Source organism: Dermacentor variabilis, chromosome 8 (genome assembly GCF_050947875.1).
Source record: "Dermacentor variabilis isolate Ectoservices chromosome 8, ASM5094787v1, whole genome shotgun sequence".
Classification (NCBI taxonomy): domain Eukaryota; kingdom Metazoa; phylum Arthropoda; class Arachnida; order Ixodida; family Ixodidae; genus Dermacentor; species Dermacentor variabilis.
The window spans coordinates 29,016,687-29,037,371 of NC_134575.1; the positions used below are offsets into that span (position 1 = coordinate 29,016,687).

At 46.0% G+C, this 20,685-nt stretch overlaps 1 protein-coding gene, 1 long non-coding RNA gene and 1 pseudogene across 2 annotated transcripts; 2 read left to right on the plus strand and 1 right to left on the minus strand.

Moving 5' to 3' along the window:
• Nucleotides 1-20,685, plus strand: part of LOC142591345 (uncharacterized) — a 131,028-nt pseudogene that overhangs the window by 60,934 nt on the left and 49,409 nt on the right.
• On the plus strand, nt 5,197-16,114 carry LOC142589922 (uncharacterized). The gene is made up of 4 exons (XM_075701637.1): nt 5,197-5,271; nt 8,087-8,345; nt 9,324-9,536; nt 15,991-16,114. Exons 2-3 carry the CDS (start codon nt 8,160-8,162, stop codon nt 9,447-9,449), a joined length of 312 nt encoding a protein of 103 aa, XP_075557752.1. The 5' UTR covers nt 5,197-5,271; nt 8,087-8,159; the 3' UTR covers nt 9,450-9,536; nt 15,991-16,114.
• Nucleotides 17,174-20,238, minus strand: LOC142589924 (uncharacterized). The gene is made up of 3 exons (XR_012830002.1): nt 20,099-20,238; nt 18,091-18,297; nt 17,174-17,257 (listed from the first exon to the last, which is right to left on the minus strand). It is a non-coding gene; the product is annotated as an uncharacterized LOC142589924 (long non-coding RNA).

The window sequence follows — 20,685 nt, forward strand, 5'->3', positions numbered from 1 at the left end:
ACAAATCTTCAACACCATTCCACATCTTAGAAAATTAAAGCAGCTTATTTTGTGTTTGTTTCTGACTATGGGGAGCGCATTTGTGCATAAAACCATAGAATATTATTTGAAATAATAAATATGTAAATTAGTAATTAGGCTGCTGAGCTGTCGTGAATCGAAACTTCACTTCAGCGTGTCAGAAAAGCTGCTATGGTTATTGCACTCCCTCCTGCACCTAAATCAGCTTTTTCAGGTAATAAACTCAGTGTATTAAAATACTTTAGTTGTTCTGGGGTTAACAGTGTCGCTGTTAATTGCCAACATTATATGAGTGAATTTAAGCCCAGTGCTTCTGCATGGACACTTCGTGAATAACTGCAGTTGTTGTCATTTCACACACTTGCGTAGGATGCTGCGAGTATTGTGAGTCAGCACAATCCCTTCGCCAATTGAGGCAGCAACGTCAGCGTTTTAGACCTGCTTCTACTTGCTGTGCAAGACGATCTGTTGATTGTGTCGACAAGATTGCAAGCCCTTTAGTGTCGGGGGTGTAGCGCTAGCTTGGCTGTGCAAGCTTATGTATAACTACAGTTTACAATTTTTGTGGCAGCTAAGCTCATTGGTGGAATGCTTAATTTCCCGAGTGGCTGTTCTTTTGCCGCAGGTACGAGCTCCTTACGTCAAACACTGTTCCAAAGGGCCAGAGTTTTAGACTCGCTTCTATTTGCTGAGAAAAGACGGGGAATGCGGACATCGAAATTCAAGACGATGAGCAAAACATGAACAAGGTGAATGCAGAAGCCTAAAACGTGAACAAGGTGAATGCAGAAGCCTAAAACGTGAACAAGGTGAATGCAGAAGCCTAAAACATGAACAAGGTGAATGCAGAAACCCAAAACGTGAACAAGGTGAATGCAGAAACCTAAAACGTGAACAAGGTGAATGCAGAAGCCTTGATGACGCTGTTCCTTGACCACTTTGTTTACGTTTTGCTCATCGTCTTCTATTTGCTGTGCAAGATGATCTGTTGATTGCGTGGACAAGATTGCAAGTCCTTTTAGTGTCGGGGGTATAGCGCTAGCTTGGCTGTGCAAGCTTGTGTACAACTACAGTTTGCGATTTTTGTGGCAGCTACGCTCATTGGTAGAATGCTTGAGCGGCTGTTTTTTTGCCGCAGGTACGAGCTCCTTACCCCAAACACTATTCCAAAGGGCTTCATGGATGGCAAGCTGGCTTGCGAAAAGATGGTGAGCTCTTTCACTGTATGGTGGCGTCAGTTTAGCATGTTGCTGCAATAGTTCTGACGACATCCTGAACTCGGTGCAACCTCTGGTCAAGCTGTAGTTTGGAAGGATAAAACTATCTTTAGTAATTTTTTATGCATAATTCCATTTCTGTTGGTGGCTTCCTACGCTGTCAAGTTCAGAGTAACCACATTTTTCCAAGGCACTTGAAAATTGCTAGCTGTGGTATGTTGTGTGGGAGGGAGACGTTGGAAGACATCAGACGCTGAGGACAACGACCTTAACATCGCATTCATCTGCTTGCTCTGACCTATTCCCATTCAGTCGAAGATCATTTGGGCTAGTTGGCCCTGCTCCTCAGTCAATGGCTTGATGGTAGTAGAATTCCAAACAGCACAAATATTAGGACGTTATATTTCTTGTCTTTAATGTAGTGTTTCGTTATCTTAAATACTTGGTATGGTTGATGTAGTCAGCTTTAAACAAACTTGGAAGATATGGCCTCTGCTGTGCCACATAGTTTAAACAGGTACTTCCTTCTTTCTAATTGGACATTCACCTTTTGTGATTGCAGAATTGCTGAATTTAATACCTAAGCCGCGTGGGCACAAAAATAATTTCAGTAACTGCTTGATGCCTTAAATTTAGTGTCAGTGACATAGTGCCATACGGACATATTTAATAGCATTAAAATTTAAAGTGTGATCTCTCTACTCTTTCAGCTATCAAATGCACACTCTCACTCCCAATGTTAACAGTTACGAATGCATATGGTTTAACAGATTTCTAAATCAATCTGAAATAATTCTGCATGAAATATTAATATTAATTTTTGCTTAGTCGCACCTCCCGAACTTTCGTCCTTATTCCTTTTTTTTCTTTCGTGAATCATAGTACAATTGGCTCACACTTTCATTATTCACTGCAGCTGCTGTCTCCCCAACTTTTAATGTAATTAAAGATGCTTGTGTAGTCGCAACTTTGGGTATAAATAGCGTTAGCAAGCTTGAGATCCTAGACTCTTAATGACATTACCCTCGTCTGTATGGCACAGGTATGATAGGCTTGCTGAACATAACAGGGTGAATGCAATGATTTCGTAGGCAGTGTAGCGTAGTGCGACTCGCTGAGAAACCCTGACATTTATGGAGGAACTTGCTGCAGTGATAAGGAAACCGCACATGTAGCTCGGCTCTTTGTGGCCAGCCAAGTGACAAAGCGCGGTGGGGTGCCCCCCAATGCTTTTTGTCGCACTGCAGATCATAGCATTAGACTGGGACCCGAACCTGTACCGAGTTGGGCAGAGCAAGATATTCTTCCGGGCTGGGGTGCTGGCCCAGCTGGAAGAGGAGAGGGACATGAAGATCTCCGACCTCATCATTCAGTTCCAGGCGTACCGCCGAGGGAACCTGGCACGCCGGTGAGCTTTGCTTCTTTTTTCTTTTCTTCTTTTTTTTCTTTATTTTTAACCTGCCTCACCCAGCTGGTGCAGCTACAGTGTTAGGTTCAGTTGCCTCAAGCCATTGTTTGTCGCTCCGTGGTGGAAGAAAATGAGCTGCCAAGTCCAGCTGTCGCAGTTCCGCCGTTGAAGAATCGCACTTCTGCGCAGCTAACTACACCCACAGCAACACACGACACCGCTCACATCCCGCCGACCGTCATCTCCCCGTCTAACCTAACCCAATTTGCCCATCAACCCCTGCGTCCGCCTCACATCACAGTGCACCTTCACAACAGTACTTGTAGTTTAGGACTTTCTAAGGCACCTTTTGTGTTATTAAACAAGGGTACCGTTGACTGTGCTATCATGCCGGTGTGCAGATAAAAAAACATAGTCTTTTGATAGGGCGTAGTTGGTACGACATGTTTCGATGGTATAGATTTGTAGAGTCTTGATTTGATTGTCAAGACTGTGTGTCACCTGAGCAGCATGACCTACACAGCCAAAACTGGCAAAAGGCATCTTTCATCGGCAAAAGGAATTCTGCACGACATGGGATGACGCCAACGATGTGTGGTGGACATTATATATAAAAGACATAGCGGTGTTTAATATGTCAGGCATGCTCAACTTTCAGGGTGGTGTGTTCCGACACGGTTCCAATCGTCCTTTTCTAGCTCGCAGCAACTACCAGAAGAGGATGCAGCAGCTCAACGCCATCCGCATCATCCAGAGGAATTGTGCCTCTTACCTCCAGCTTCGCAACTGGGCTTGGTGGCGACTCTACACCAAGGCAAGCTGATCTTTTCCTTTGTCTTTCTCTGCTTGTGCGTGCATCCATTTGTACGTTTCTTCTAGTACATTGGCAAAAGATCAGTCTGCTAAACCGAGATAAGGAGGCAGCGGAAATTGGCTTGAAAATGGCTGAACTGCAGGGTAGCCTTTGGAGTCTTCAGGTCTTTCCAAAACAAGCTTGCATGAATTTATATTCTCGGTGGACTTTCACTTCACGCCAGCAACCATCTTCTGGAGCTGCGTTTGTATATGAGCAATGCATTTGTCTCTTTCATTGACAGTTTCTCATTTGGATGTTTCGATATGTTCATTATGGTAACTTGTTTTCTCAACACTGTTATCATTAACTGATTTGTGATAACTCACTGTACAGTTCTCTCTTTGTTTAACTTAGCTTTGGTATGTTCTTTTCGTTTGCTTGTTTGGAACCCGCCGTGGTTACGGCATTGCACTGCCGAGCTCGGCGTTGCGGTTTTGATCCCGGCTGTGCCGGCCGCATTAAGGGGGGGGGGGGGGTGAAACGTGAAAAATGCTTGTGTACTTGCATTTAGGTGCACGTTCAAGAAATTCCACGTGGTCAAAATTAATCCGGTAACCCCCACTACGGCGTGCTTCAGAATTGGATCATTGCTCTAACATATAAAACCAGATAACTTTTTTTTGCTTATTTGAAACATGTTTACCAATTCAGTCGACTCTGATCATCTCAATTTTTTTTACTTCCATGTTATTTTTGTTTATATACCTGTTAATGATGGGGTTTAACTGACATCTTTGCTGTATGCAATGCCCCACGAGGGGTCTTTAAGGGTCAGTGAATGATGATAATGATGACGACTAGTGTTCACAACGCCTGCCGTCTCTCTGTGTGCCCGCAGGTGAAACCCCTGCTGCAGGTGACGAAGCAGGAGGAGAAGCTGAATGCCAAGGAGGATGAGCAGAAGGCCATGCGCGACCGCATGGACAAAATGCAGTCTGAGCTCAAAGATGCTGAGCGATGCTTGCAGCAGGTGGGTCTGTGCCACTCATCACAACATCGCCATTTTTTTATCTGTGCAGAAAAGTTTTTACGGGTAACCCCTTGAGGCACCAATTAATTGTGTCATTGACTTTTTTTTGCATCCTCAGAATCGTAAAAACCGTGCAGTTGCAGAACGAATTAAGAATTTTGAATTCTTCGGCGGATTTTGTTGAGTTTACAATATGTGGACTCTGCGGTAACGTTAGATATAAAAAGATCGACCATTTCATGCCTAGTATACTTGGCAAGCACCCACCCACCCAACTCCCTGGAAGTATATGCTGGATGTGAAAAAAGCAGCGGACGGGCAAAACATTAGCTGGAATTGTTTAGATTTGGTTTGGCTATTTGAAATGTTCTTGCTTTAATATATTGTTAATGTCATTATTATTTTTTTATGTGTATCTCTGTCTTGGCCTTGTATAGGCTACCTGGGCCCCTCTCGTCAAGCTGTTCGCATGAAGCTTTTAGCCCAGGTGGCTAACCAGAAACGTGGCACAAATAACACAAGGTTGACAGCTGGTGCCTTTGTCTCGACCTCACTGTCTCTGGGACCCTTTCGTGCAGGCGACGGATGAGAAGGTGACGCTCCAGGAGCAGCTCCAGGCGGAGACGGAGCTGTGCGCGGAGGCGGAAGAGATGCGGATGCACCTGGCGACGCGCAAGCAGGAGCTGGAGGAGGTCCTGCACGACCTGGAAGGGCGCGTGGAAGAAGAGGAAGAGCGCTGCCAGCAACTCCTCCAGGACAAGAAGAAGCTCCAGGTCACCATCCAGGACTTGGAGGAACAGTTGAGTGTGCACCGCCGTTGGCCCCACGTTGATCCTGCTTCCGATGCTGTTGGGGTTAGGTTTGGTTAGGTAAGGAACAGTTGAGTGCACTGCTGTCGGCCCTACCTTGGCCAGGCTCCTTATGTTTTAGTTAGGTTAAGTTGGGTGAGGAGGGGAGTCGGGGAGGCAGAAGGTCCAGAGCAGTCGTCTTCGTAGTGTCGCCATCTGAGAAGTCATCATCAGCTACATCCTAGGCTATGGAATGCTTCTATAATTATGTCACGGGAGCATGGTGACAGGGGCATCTAAAGGGAATTCAATAGGTTTGTGCACATAAAGGAAAGTTCACTTCTAAAAAAAGGGCGGCACTTATGCATTTGATGCGACAAGCTTGGTGATGGCCGAATCAAAGGGGAGTGAAAGAAATGCGCAAACTTAAAGGCCAATTTGGTGTTGAGCATTCTCTCCTCTTGTATGGAGCATGCTCTAAAAAAAGTTTACACGCCTTGGAGTGTATCTTGGCCCGAAACGATAGTCTTCTGACAGCCTTGCGTTTTCTTTCATGAAAACTCTGCGCTCATTACTTTCCTTTCAAGGTTGCTATGTCATGCTGATAATGCGCGTGGCGTTCGTGACCTGGAAGAACCTGATGCACAGCATTGAAAAAAAAATAGCACGCATGATATATGGCGATTATTGTTTGGGAACAAGATAAGTTCCAAAGGTGAAAAGCTTTAGTTAGCCAGGGTCTCCTTGCATGGTGACTCGCACTGGTATTCAAGGAAACTTGTGTCCCTCTTCCTAGAAGTACACGTGAAAAACCAAACATTTTATGAATGACTCTTCAATGGATCACTGCACTCTGTCAGTCAATTTGCAAGTTACACAACGTTTATTGCATGGAAGTATTGTTGAAAGCAGCACACTTAATAATGCAAATGAGGGAAGTTCGAAAGGTTCACATGCACACTCACCTGGGTACTACTTGTTAGGCATGATAGACTGAAGAAAAAAACTTTCACATTGTGGGTTTTGCTTTAGGCACCTTAGACGTTGTTAACCTCGTGTAAAAAAAAAACATGTGCATGCTTTTCGTGACGGGGGAAAAAGTGTTTGCCTGGAGTGGCGGTTAAAGGGCATGCTTGAGGGCACTTTGTAGATGTGCTCCTCAGATTGTGCAGAGGTGCACCGTTTTATTGAGCCTTTCTCGAGAACTGGTGAGCTAACGCCAAAGGGCAAGTTGTACTCGAGCAGTAAGACACTCACACACGCACTTCAGACTCTGCAATTTTACGGGGAAAAATTTACTTCTATACTCCAGTGACACGATGCAGACGGTGTCGCTCCTCTCCTACTTTTTTGCTAGCACACCGGGCCGCGTTGGCCAAACGTTCCGCCGTTTCTTGCGCAGAGATGAAAAGAATGACTCAGTGGGAGCTTGCGCCTAAGGGGGGTTGCTTGCTGCAGGTGCGTGACGGTTGCCGCGACAACAGCGCCGTCGGTGAAGTTGCAGCCGGTTGTAGTGTAAAGCGCAAAATTTTTGTCGAGCTTGGTGCCGCCGATGGGACATAGCTAGCTTTGGTCGACATAATTCAGCGAGCCAAAAACGCTGGAGCATAATGTGCCCTAACCTCTTCTCATACATGCCATCTTTGCTTGGTTTTGCAAAATGAATGTGCTGACCAGGGTTAGTGGAATTCCCGTTGCTTTAGAACTTCTGGGGGGGAAAGTAGGGTAGGGGTTCCAACTCTCTAGACAGGACAGAAGTTGTTAGCCTCCAAAAGCTTTGCGAAACTGGGAACAAGAGAACAGTGGCCCGTCTGAAATGCTTAGAGCGAGCTTCTGGTTGGGCGCATGCTCAGGCCTGAACACTTTTGGTGGAGGCTGCATAATTGCACTGTAATGTCTTGCATGCTAGTTTCTTAATTTGGCACGTCCCCCAACCCCTCCCACTGCCACCATACCTGGCAGATGTAGCTGCGAAAACCAACAGACACTGGTGAAACAGCTCTCAGTAGTTGGCTCAGTACTGTTGGCTTTCCTGTCAATTGTGTGGTTGTGCTGATTGGTTAACAGCTGTGATAGTCAATGTGTTTTCAGTGTTTACAGTAGCACGCTGGGCAGGTAATCAGAGTTAATGCTTCTTGTGTGTCTGTTTATGGTTCCTAGAACAGCTGAAATGTCATGACTGGTGTGCCCGGTTGGGCACTGGTGGTGCACGTAGAAATTCTAGCCTTTGTAGATCTAGCTTGATAGGACTACTAGAGTGAGCAGCAGCAGAGAACTGACACGGTTTTAGGCTCATCGTTGGGCTGCCGTATCAAGCCTAGAAGACTGCTTGCAGGGCAAGAGTCAGGTACTTGATCTTGATTTTTATATTGATAGTTTGCTAGAATCTTAGCAAAAAAGGACTTTCTTAAACATTAAATTATAACCCTATTTTGTGCTTTGCAGCATGTGGCCCCATCTAAGGTATCATGTATGCCATGGCTGTTAACACCTGTCGGACTTTGCTGGCAGTAGTTACAGCTTCAGCCAATGCATATAGGCCTTGAAATATATAGACTCTATAGAGTGTAGGTGCTATTCACATCGGCGTTTTCTCAAGTGTCACAGAAGCTCAGTGACATAGAAAATCAATGACACAACTGGGCGACAGTCGATGTGAACGTTCAGTAGGACTGTGTAACAAGTGTCATAACATGCTGTTCGGTACTTAGTGCCAAATTAGAAAGTTCCTCTTTACCCAAGGGTAGCAAATGAATTGAAAGAAAATTGTTTGGCTGGACTTGTGCATGAATCTTGAAAGTAGGTGTTCTTGCACTATGCTTACAGAATGAAATGCGAATGAGACACGCGTGAACAGCTGGGCGAGAAGAAGGCGCAGGTGGAGGAGCTGCAGCGGCAGATGCTCAAGCGGCACGAGGAGCTCGCGCAGGCCCTGCTGCGCTGCGACGAGGAGTCGGCCGCCAAGGGACATGCCCAGAAGGCCTTCCGCGAGCTCGAGGCACAGCTCACCGAGGTGCAGGAGGACCTCGACTCCGAGAAGGTGGCCCGCGCCAAGTCTGAGAAGCTCAAGCGGGACCTGAACGAGGTACGTCAAACCCTGGGCTTTGTCGCCTTGGCCAGTTTGTGAAGTTTGTGGTCGGGAAAGCCACGCCTGCTGGCTATTGTAGTCGGGTCATCACTGCATGCGGGACCTGAACGAGGTACTATGTGAAATGCTGTGCTTTATTTTTAATTCTGTAGCTTTGTCAGTCTGCAAAGCTTGTAGTGAAGCTTGAAGTCGTTAAGCTAACACTTGCTGGATATTGTAGTCTACACAGTGCAACGTACGGTGCTCAGTGATTGAAACTCGATACTCTGAGCACGTGGCAGTGGGAACTTTTTCGCTACCGGCAGGTGCTGGGGACACCGATCTGATGCATTTTTGTATCAAATAAAAGCGAGTGCCTGTCTGATAGATTGCTTGGTGACTGCATTTGGCTCCGTCAATGTTCACCCAGCGTTCACCGGTGGTGCTTAAATGGCTGGCCACCATGCAGTTCAAGTATCGCGTTTCAGTCGCTGGGCACTGTCCATTAGACACTGTGCTTCATCATCATCTTGGCAAGCTTGCGTCATCTTGGCTAGTGTGCCTTGTTTGTCACCCCCTGGCTACGCCACTGGTCGTGATTAACAAAGCCCTTTGTTTCCCTTCTCCTTGCCTCCTTCTTTGTCGTGAGTGTCCAGTGCGTAGACGGAGAGGCTATTCTGTAAGCGTCCACCTAATGGGCACGTACACTTCGTCTGCTACTGAAGTGCTAATTGGCTTGGAGTGCCTGTCACTTTCTGACGCGTACCCCAGCCCAGCCAGTCAGAACTCCATGTAGCAGATGAAGTGGAGGCTTGCAGAATAGCCCCCCAGGTCTACTCCTTGCACCGAGGTACTGCGGTGCCAACAGTCGATGGCAAGCCTCCGCCCCCCCCCCTTTGTTTTCAGTTCAGCTGTGGCAAGTTGCAGTGCACGTGAAAGCGGTGTTTTGCTTTTCATTTGCTTCGATCAAGGAAAGCACTTCGTTTTGTTGTCCAGGAACTTGAGGCACTGAAGAACGAGCTGCTGGACTCCCTGGACACGACGGCGTCCCAGCGGGAGCTGCAGAAGCAGCGCGAGCAGGAAGTGGTGGGCCTCAAGCGGTCGCTCGAGGAGGAGGCCTAGAGCCACGAGCTGCAGGTGGGCGAGATCAGGCAGAAGCACGCCCAGGCACTCGAGGAGCTCAATGACAAGCTGGACAACCTCAAGAAGGTTAGCAACAAGGAGGCTTCTCTGCGTAGCAGGGCAGGGAGCCGGACGAGTCGGTTCAGGTTCATTTTTCCACCATGAATCTTAACGAACTCATCCAACTTTGTGCCTCGCTACAGTAAATTTCTAGTACAGTGGGCTCTTTTGCGTGTCGTAACTTTGGGCGCGATAACGTAACTCTATTCCAAACAAAAAGTGTTCCAAACTCCGGACGTCAAAATGACGCCATAGTTTCTGCGTATGGGGGCGGGAACCAGCGACGTTTTTCAATCTGCCCAATCAGCAGCCTCCATCGTTGCCGGAAGCATGTTTTGGTTGTTTTTTATTTGCAAAGTGACCGTATAGCAAGTGACATTTAGATATAAACGTCTGATAAAAGAACAATTGTGTGTCGCTGAGAGTAAAAGTGTTTTGTAATGTTTTAACGCAAGACAAGTTGAAGCGCGCTTGAAAGTAAACACAAATATTTTAATTTTTCGAGTCATAGCCACACACGTGCCAATTCCGCATCCAATCCATTTTGCTACGCACACTTAAGATGGCGGCTACGCGAAAACAGCTGATCGGTTCTGTTGGCCGCTCTTGGTGTATTTTTGTCCGTAACGCGATTAGATGAAATCTCGCCGTACGAGGTACTTTCGCCCGAGAAGAATTCTGGAAGCTGTGAACATCAGGAAGACTGTGAAAGCGTAGTGCTCGGTGAGTAAACACATCATTCTTTCTTGTGCTTAGTGACTGAGCAGTAGCATCTGAACATCTGCTGCGGTGATCGCATGGTGTTCACTTTTGCTTTTATTCGCATAGGATACTGAAGAATCGATGAAGGTTGGAAGGCATCTCAACAGATAGCTGGTAAGCAAACGTTTTCTATAAACGATCGCAACTGTCTCCGAATGTAGGTCCTGATTTAAATCGAACGTGGTCTGTAACAGAGAGTCATTTTTTTTTCTCTGCCACACATTGCTGCGCAGTGATACATTCCCCCGTGCGGGCGGTACAGATACTTCTGCTGGATATAACTTGCAGGGGAAATTTTTTTAAAACTGTGTACTGATTTTATTTTTACGGACGATCAGCTCGGCAGCAGCCCCGCAGGCCACCCCGCCAACAGCTGCTGGAGGACGCGTCCTGCAGTACAGCCGCCGAGTATGCGCGGCAGGGGCAGCAAGCTGAGGCGGCAAATGCGGAAGCCGCCAACTTCCATCAGCTGTTGCTGCAGCAAAATAGGCAGGTGCGTACAACTTGGCCGGGTCATTTTTTGAAGAGGTGATTAGTGCACATGGTAATAATGTACATTACAACCATGTTACACATGAGAGGCATCTGTAGTCATTTGGCTCATTGGCTCATGCACGTTTATAAATCTCCTTTGAGGTGTTCTTTAACACATAGCAACTTACAAACCATTTCCATGGTTGCATGTATCGCCACAGCATGATCGTCAATTGTTTAACAATTCAACTAGTCACCAATACTGTCTTCTGACAGGCAGAGGCAGCTTGGTAGCATTTGCTACGTTTCACACGTTTTTAACATAACAGACCATGTACGTTTGCACGGCCATTTGTCATGTCATATGTAAATGATCTCGCTGCCCTCAAGAGTAACCTTGCTGAAACTGCAACACTTGCAAACAGTGCAAATCGAGCATTTACATTGCATAACCTGTAGCTAACTAAATGAATTTGTTTCGCAGCATCACCAGCAGCCGGTGGAAGAGCAGAGGGCGACCCGGCAGGTCATGCAGCAGCTGGTAGCCGAGATGCGTAGTTCGCGAGAGGCCACTAGTCTCATCGCAACCACACTGCGCAAGCTGCTGGCTGCCCTGGCTCACCTCCGCGAGCCGCCTCAGCTATGAGGGACAGTTTTTTCCCCCCATATCATCCTTTAGTGCTGTGTAGGTACAAGTGTTGCCTATCTTTCAGTTCAAATCACCGCTGCAGCATTTGGTGGTGGTGCCCATACGTCCTCGCAAGCTGTTGTGCCGCCAAGTTGTAGCTAGTCTTGTGAACTGATGTGCAGGTCATGCGTGATCATGGCAGCGAAGACTGATAGTGCTGTGATGTCACTTGAAACACGAATGCATGTTTTTTTTTTCTATGTAGCACTAAAGGATGATATGGCTGTTTTCCGTACATTTCTGTCCCTAATCATATTTTTTTGCAAGGTAATTTCTCTTATGTGTATTTTCATTTGTAGTGCAAGTTTGCCCAAGTGAGGCATTATATAACTTATATGTAGAATTTTTGCATTTCTGTTCCTAACTGTATTTTTTTCCCCAAGTTCATTTCTTTTCGTGTGTATTTTTATTTGACCAAGTGAGACGGTATAACTTATATGTACAATTTTTGCCATATTTTCATTAGGTGTTGTTCACTTTTGTTTCGCTGTTACTGATATGTTTCAATGTGCACTGTTCTTCCACGGAAGATGCACTATGCAATCACTTTTACGGCAACTACGACATTGTCTCGCACACCATACAGGTGCACTTAATAACTACAATGCTGTGATAACTGGAAATCAATTTTCATGCCATGTGTATGTCATGTTTGCAATGTCAAACCTTTCGTGCCTACGCAAAGTGGCCGAATTGGTATTTTTGTTAACACCAAGCACCTGTTACTTGTGATGGTTATTGTGATATTTCAGGTGTCCTTACCTATGATAGCAACACAATCTAGTCCCCATTGTAGTACAGAAGAGTTTGCGACATACGTAACGGAGCCATCGATGTGGCCGCTATCTTGACATTCACTGCCAGGCTGCTCTTGCAGCCGTTATATGAAATACCGTTGAAATGCCAAGCATTTTCACACTTGTTCCTTAAAAGCATGTCATGGCTGCTTTATACTGTGATCTTATTACGGCACTAGTCATTGAAAAGAAACTGTTTTGTACTACAAACATACCAACTACATAATAGACAAGACATCTTTCTTGCTGTTAAGTTGCTGGATGAAGATAAATGGTTGTCTGCGAGTTCAAAAAAATATCATTATGCTCGTGTCATATTTATGCAATTTAACATCTGCCACTGGTAGTGTACTGGGTCCCATGTAGTGAACACCACACGGCTATTTTGGCGCCATGAAGCCATGCTCTGTGTACTTGTCTGTCATTTGCTTTGATGAAAGATGGCATTAAAAATGGATCACATGGTTTTATTTACAATGCAGATATAAGTAAACGATTTTAAACAATACAAGTGGCACTTGAAATGACTATTTACAATTTGTGTTCTTTCAATTTCAGAACTCTATTTACATATGTACACTCTCCCAAGGGAGAAGAACGCGCTCGACATGCCAGGCGATTGTTTTCGACATAACTTGGCCTTCTGTCAAGGAACTGTGCGGTGGCTGTGTGGCAAAATAGCGCAGGACCTACAAGGTGCGTGAGAACAGTACACATGGTGGAGCGAGAAGTGTTGTGCTTGGCAGCAGCCCAAATAGGAAGCGAGGAGACGAAGACCAGCCTCCAATGCACAGTGCAGATGGCGGTGACAGTGTCGGTGATGACAGAAGCAACAGCAGCAGCAGCAGCAGCAAATCAATTGGCAAACCCCAGCTGCCCAGAGAAGTGGCTACAACATTCTGCTGATGAACACAAAGTGTTCTATCCACAGGTACTAAATGAAAGGCTCTCATGTAGTGTCACAGTGGATTGATGCAATCATCTCCGGTAGTAACAGCTCACTGGCAGAGGACACGTGAAAACGCTGGTTATGATTGAGCAGATTTGTTAAAAAAAACAGCACGCTATCCACTAATTGCACACATTTCTTCACATTGGTTCCTGCTCTCTATTAGGTGTGTAGACAGCAGTAATAAACACCTGCCTGCAGTGTCAGGCACGTGTTTATTGCTGCTGTCGGTGCTACTGTCGACGCAGCCGCCTTCGCACCCTTTTCAGGAAGTGCTGGTGCTGCTGCCGTGTCGTGCCAAATGAGCTAATAACCCTATCCCGGGCAGCACAGCCTCTCAGGTACATCATGCGTGATGCCCTCACTCGGGGAACTCTCTGTGGGGAGGGGTTGCCACTTTCATCGTCACTGCTGCTGTTGCTGCTGTCATCACTAACATCATCCAAGAACACGTCACCTTCATCAAGACACAAGTTGTGCAACACTGCACATGCTGCAACGATGTTGGCAGCGCGGTCTGGCTCGTAGTGGAGGGCGCGGTACCGCTGAAGGCAGCGGAAGCGGCTCTTCAGAAGCCCAATGCACCGCTCCACTACGGACCGCATGGCAGCATGTGCAGTGTTGTACCTGCCTTCTGCAGTGTGTATGGGAGGGTGGCTTGTGACTGGGGTCAGGAGCCATTGTTCCAGGGGGTAGCCGCTGTCACCTGCAGGATCATAAAACATGGTGTGAAATCTGCACAAAGTTTAGTAGGCGAAGCATGGGTCATGCAAAATGTACCTACTACAGAAAGGCTGTAATAAAGAAATGTACAGGCTGAGCACCTGACGCATCTGTGATCACAGATAACAATAGCTGGGACATAGTAGCATCCCTATTTGCAGCAAGGCAGCTCTTTGTGTAGTCTTTATTCACAAATGACTGTCAGTGTAAAAAAGAATGTGACAACGCGTGCACTGTACACCCACATTAAAAATTAGTTTAAAGTACAACGCAGGTGTGTTGTCACTTTGTTTCGTGCAGATACCATTGCAAAATTTCTACATCTCGCCTATACTGAATAACCTGACTATGACATAAGGGGTTCGGGCTTCAATATTCTCCTACGGCGCGAGCACGCTTTGCTGCATGCTGCCAGAATTGCAACTGTACAAAATTTTCCCGCTGCTCACCAAGGAGGTGTTCGCCGGCCTTGGCAATATGCCCCTCCAGGAACCGACGACGCAACCACGTAGTTCTCCAGACGTGGGCGTCGTGGTCTGACCCCGGTCGCAGAGCGTCGACGGCGAGGATCCGCATGCCTGCGTCGCAGATCTGACGAGAGCGCGCACAGCAGATAAGCCACGCGTTGCTATGACGGGCAAATTAGACAAAAATTAAGATACTTACGAACATTGTGTTGAGGGCGTAGTAGCCTTTGCGGCACATGAATGCCGCCTTCTGCTCGCCCTTCGGTGCGATGATGGCTATCAGGCTGCCGTCCACGCATCCGATGACGCCGGGAATGGAGCCGCGTCGAAGGAACCCTTCCTTCACGGCCGCCTTCTCCTCCGACGTCCTCGGGAAATGGACCCACTTGTTGCGGGCCCCGGCGTGGACGATTGCCTCCGCCACGCGTCGCACACACTTGCTGACCGCAGGCTGGGTCACGCCGATCGTCTCCTCGCTCCCTACCGAGGCTTGAAAGCTGCCCGTTGCGAAGAATCGCAACGCGCACAACACTTGCCGCTCCACCGACAGCGCTGAAGTTCTCACGCCTCCGAGTTCCTCCGCCACTTCGTCGCACAGCCACCGCACAGTTTCTTTCTTCAGGCGAAAGTGCCGCCGAAACTGATCGTCTCGCATGTCAAACGCATCCTCGGGCTCCCTCCTCCCGCGCCCGGACTGACGTGCCGCCGCCGCCGCCGCCAACGCAATCACGAAGGCCGCCATTTTTTTCTATTCCAAACGGAACGGGGCACTCACCGGTTGTTCCACGAATTCGCCGGGTTTGTTCGGCATAATTTAGCATAATGAGTGCGTAAACGTCCCTTTGACGTGGCAGTTTTTGTGCATTCCTGACGTCGCTTGACAGGCAGGAAAAATGGGCGCGGCCTCAAAAAATTCGACCAATGAGCGAGCGGTGTCGGCCATGTTGGAATAGAAACAGAACGAAATAGTTTTACGTTATACCGACCAAATTGACAGCGCTCGTCCTTGTGTTTTCTTCTGTCTGTGTGTGTTTAAGCTGCGTAATTTCCACCATGTCGCCCTGTCATCTCACTTCATCGTGCTGGCGTCGGGGCTGCAGTAAAGATTGCACTCGTCGTCGCCGATGTTTCGAGCAGTCTTAGATTTATCCAGCTGATTTCAAACCAACCTAATTGATGTAATGGCAACTTCAGGCATCTAATTATACTTAATGGAATTGTGATAAAAATGCTTGTTGATGTAGCCTAAGTAATTAATGTAATGACACCATAATGTAATTAGCGTAGGAGGATATTAAAGGGTGTGAGTGGATCCTCGGCCCTGCTTCTATCGTAGAATTCTTTTATCCTTACATCCCTGTCTTCTGATCTAAAGGGTCTCGGTTTTTCGCTGAATAATAATAATAATATTAATAACAATAATAATAATAATAATAATAATAATAAAATGAAAATGTAGGTGCATTTGCCATAGTTGCCCTTTATTTTGCCAAGGACTTCAGTTGCCGTCAGCCTTTGCAGCAGTCGTCTGTAGTGAAACTTGTAGCGAGGTGGGTCCATGGTTGATTTGCACACGTCCGTCGCTCTGACCGACCTTGCCGTCTCCCAAAAAAACGTGCAGGCCAAGGCGACGCTCCAGAAGCAAAAGGCCAACCTGGAGGCCGAGAACGTGGACATGGCCAACGAGATCAAGGCCCTCAGTGCCGCCCGCCAGGAGTCGGACCGGCGTCGCAAGGGCCTGGAGTTCCAGCTGCAGGAGCTGTCGGTCAAGCTTGCCGACCTGGAGCGGGCACGCAGCGACACCACGGAGCGATGCCAGCGCCTGCAGTCCGACCTTGACTAGGCGAAGCGCGCGACTCGAGTTCCTCGAGGGCCCTGTTCAAGAGTGCCCAGGCCTTTGAGATGCAGAATGCCGAAATACAGGTGCGTTGTGATGTGTGGGGCCAAACAAAAGGGAACAACGGATCTGCCTAATCAAAACCATCAGTTGTCCTTGTTTTTTTGCGCAAAAATGAAGACATTAATAACGCGAAAATCGGACATCCACCCGTTCGTAGCAATTGCTACAAAGGAAACCCGTACGGGTTTCCTTTAAAGAAAAGCCTCAGAGTTGAAGAAAAATTCGTCCTGGTCCGGGACTCGAACCTCGGACCACCACCTTTCAGTGGCCCCTTACAAAAATTTTTAGTGACATTTTATAAACCGTCTTTAGACAAATGTTACTAGAACCTATCGACATTCTATACACCGTCTTTAGACACCGTAACAACTTCCTAGTAACCTCCTACCGACTATTGGCCACCTATATTGAATTGAAAGTATAGATATAAAATGTCGATAGAATTCTTACCGACTGCTTATTATCTTATGTCGGTAGAAAGTGTCAACTGTGAAGCGACTATTTATTGACTACCTTTATACATCCTAACAACATGCTAGTAACATCCTGTCGACTATTCGCCACAGACAAATAGTTGACAGGATGTTACTAGGAAGTCGTTAGGATGTATAAAGGTGGTTAATAAAAAGTCGCTTCACAGTTTTTAGGAAGTACATAAAAATTTTATTCAGAGGTAATTACTTTTGCAATTATATATTGCAAAAATAAGCTTTAATTATTTCTGAATAAAATCTTTATTTACTTCCCAAAAACTGTGCAGCGACTATTTATTAACCACCTTTATATATCCTAACGACTTGCTAGTAACATCCTGTCAACGATCTGTCTGTGGCGAATAGTGATTGCCAAGTGGCTAGGTGTGACATGCAACAGAAGAAGACAGGTTTACATTTGTGCTTGACCACATCCATTTAATATCCCCGGGCTAGTAATGAGGACGAGTTCTCCAGCTGCCCTGGAAGTAGGCTGAAATGTTGCGTTGTGTAGTCTAGAAAAGAGAAGAAAAAAGGCAATATATTAGTTTTGCTACAGTGACATTGCAGCACACAATGCATCTGTTTCTTAAAAAGGAAGTGCACAAGACACAAGTTTTCAACCCTGTGAGCTCTAAACATCTCCACCTGTTTTTTGCAAAGTCCTAAAATGCATGAAATGACTGAATTAGTGCATTAGAGCTGGGAGCGTGATGAATGTGCGTAACACCAACAGATGCATGACACATAAGCTCTATCATACCAATTGTCATCTACAAACAAAAGCTGTAAATCAACTTCAGTTTAATGAACTTCGATATTCGTATTGTGACCAGTACATTGAAGTTTCATGTGTGAATTATCTTAGGAAAGGCAAGGTGCCAGTCAGAACTGTGCTGCAGCTTTGCTTGGGCACAGGTACATAGAAGAGTTGACTTTTGTGTTGCACTTAAGAACCACGAAATGATACAAGCAACATGTAAGCAGTTGAACAGGCATTATGGATGTTCTACAGCAAGATTAGAAAATGCCTTTGCTGTGCAGGCAGACATTGTCAAAGCGAGCTTGTTACTAAACATGTTAGCTTTCCACAAGACAGGATATTATATGATCAGTGCATTCATATGACCAGGGCCTCTATCACAAAAATACATATGCCAACAGTAATGACAATTTTCTAGTTATGGTGGCAAAGCTTGCATTAAAATATGCTATTATAATCAGGTTAATAGCCATTTTAGCTGGAAAGAAAGGAGTATACCCTAAGATAGCACTGAAATTGCCATGAAAGGAGTTTTGTTGAAAACTACACAAAGAATATTAAGATGCTTCTTTGTGACACACATACCTAGTATGGTGTTGACCTTCTTGGAATCCAACGGATCCTTCTGTGGAAGACATTTGACAGCCGCCCAAAGAAGGACCTCCCTTCAACGTCTTCTATTGAAAAAGGGGCTTTAAGGAGGCCCTCCGCGAAGTGAAAGCCTGAGTTAGCATCCAGGCACAGCCTCTTCAGCAGGCCCTTTTCAACATATACACCGCCACCGATGTCTACCTGTGAAACAATACATGCACAGATTCATTTTATACATGTATGATCAAGGAATGGTTAGGAAATAGGGTAAGGTTTGCAAAAACAGAAGTAGCTGCTCTTGTTGATTCGGTTTAAAGAACAAAGCAGCCTTACGTATACCATACATGCATTGTACTGAGCTGTGTACTTTTACGTAAGACTAGAAAGTATTGGGAACTTCAATGCGAAAGAAAGACATGCATCTGCCTAGAACTAAGCAAATGTGTGCCACCCCTTGACAGAGAGTGAGATCTGGTGCTGTTTTAGTGATTAGCAGACATTGAAAGCTTCAAGCCTCATCGAGTATTGGGCCAAGCTGTGCTCGATTAGTGACACACTAGTGCTCGAGAACTATCAAACAAGATGCAATTGTCTTCAAATACAATTCTGACTTCCCCTTGCAGACATGTAGTTTTCAATTTACTGACTGCACTTGGGTGTAAAGATTTTGTCTGACAGAGTGAATAAACCACATACACAAGCAGCATTTTCATAGTTAGCATAGTCTTTAATAGGTAGTGATACCTTCAATTTAGAAAGCCCTGTATATTGGGCCTCATCAAACTAATTTCATAAAAGGTTTGTCAAGGTCGAAGCATAGAAGTTTATAGTCATTAGAAGACAGCTGAAAGGAGTTAATTATTGCAATTATTACTGAAAATTAAATTTTAGACAGCTCATCCCTATGAGAAATTGATGCAAGCAGTTTGTATATGACATGTCACATAAGCAATTAGATATCAAAAATAGGGATTAGAGAAAACCTTCCCTTGGAGGTTCATTAGTGCAAGCAGCCATGCCCTCGAGGAGACATAACTTCTTTTTCTGTAGGCAGAAAGAGGCTCGAGTATTTTATTGACACATATATGTGCCCATGCATATATGTTATCTCTGTTGTAAACCTTTTTTTCATGTACATGCAAGATGTGTGTATAACATCTCATTGTGCACAAAATATGCGTAATAATTTAAAGAGCGCGATTTTGTAGCGATGCTATTCCTTTTCGCTATTCGTTAGTAGTCTGACCGCCGCCCCGGCCCGTGCTACGTACTGCAACTGCCGGCCGTTAGCGGTGGGCGAGAAGAGTGATATAGAATCGAGGGGTAAGTATCGCTACAACATCGCAGTCTTTAAATTATTACGCACTGCCGTAACCTACGATTGCAAGAGCTGACATCTCGTTATTAAGGTTTGGTTGGTCTGTGTTTCTTAAAGGCCGGCGTCTGATTGAAATGTCTAGATTAAAAATAAACCTCCTTATTGTAATATCGGCCTTTATACGCGCTGTAACATAGAAGACAAATACGCGAAGACTCTCAAGAACATAAACAATACACACAGGTTCTCGCGACGCGGACCTCCAAACAGAACTGTATACATACAAAAACCTTCATACAAGCTTCTATTTGCTTAAGCGTCAAACATAGCAATCGTGTGTCAACGCGCGAAGCCCATGATACATCGACGTATACATTACACATGTACTGTACTTGCGGGAATGCCTATATAGCGAATAACTTCTTGCCAGGAAACTACCGAACGAACACCAACTTTCAATGTGTTTTCATAATTGTGTGCCCATTCAGGCATAGCAATCAAAGCGGGTAGCAGAATGCAAGTACGCTGTAACATCAGAGGAAGCTTTCGTGAAATTGCTTGCTAAATGTGCACAGCAACATGCCTAGCATACGATAGGAAAGCGCTTTGCTCTAGCTAGTTACACAGCGCTCATTACGTAAATCATAAGCTTCAAGAATGCGCGCAAGCGCCAAACTTGCTTACCTTTCAAGACTTGGCAAACGCTCCTTCGTCTAACAGGTAGAGAGGCACCGACGTTTCTCTGGCGCAAGCACTGTAGAACTTCCGATGAACTCCAGCTCCACAAAAGCACAACCTTCAACAGTCTTCCATACACTACGATTCGAAGCTCCAGTACCAGACTTTTTACGAGAGCGCGGGCAGGCACAGCTCGGCAGAACAGCTCGGCAGAACAAAGGCAGCTTGGACGGGCGCTGTACTAGGGCACTCACTGTCGACACTGGTGGATCGCTCGAAACACACGGCGAACTAATGGCGTTACACGAGTCCGGAGGGTTCGGGATGGTTACTGCACACGACAAGGAGCACATTTTGTCTAGGTACTTCTAAAATATAACTCAAATAACACCTAAATGCAAGGAGCATTCACTACAACCAACGTGGTGTGTCGACCAAACAAATACTGCCGTAGCACATCCCGCCGACCGTCATCTCCCCGTCTAACCTAACCCAATTTGCCCATCAACCCCTGCGTCCGCCTCACATCACAGTGCACCTTCACAACAGTACTTGTAGTTTAGGACTTTCTAAGGCACCTTTTGTGTTATTAA

Excerpts from the sequence above, each read along its gene's own strand:
- LOC142589922 (XM_075701637.1), top strand. The coding sequence starts at position 8,160 with ATGCTCAAGCGGCACGAGGAGCTCGCGCAGGCCCTGCTGCGCTGCGAC. Across the intron at positions 8,346-9,323 it reads TCAAGCGGGACCTGAACGAG|GAACTTGAGGCACTGAAGAA; the intron begins GTACGTCAAACC and ends TTTGTTGTCCAG.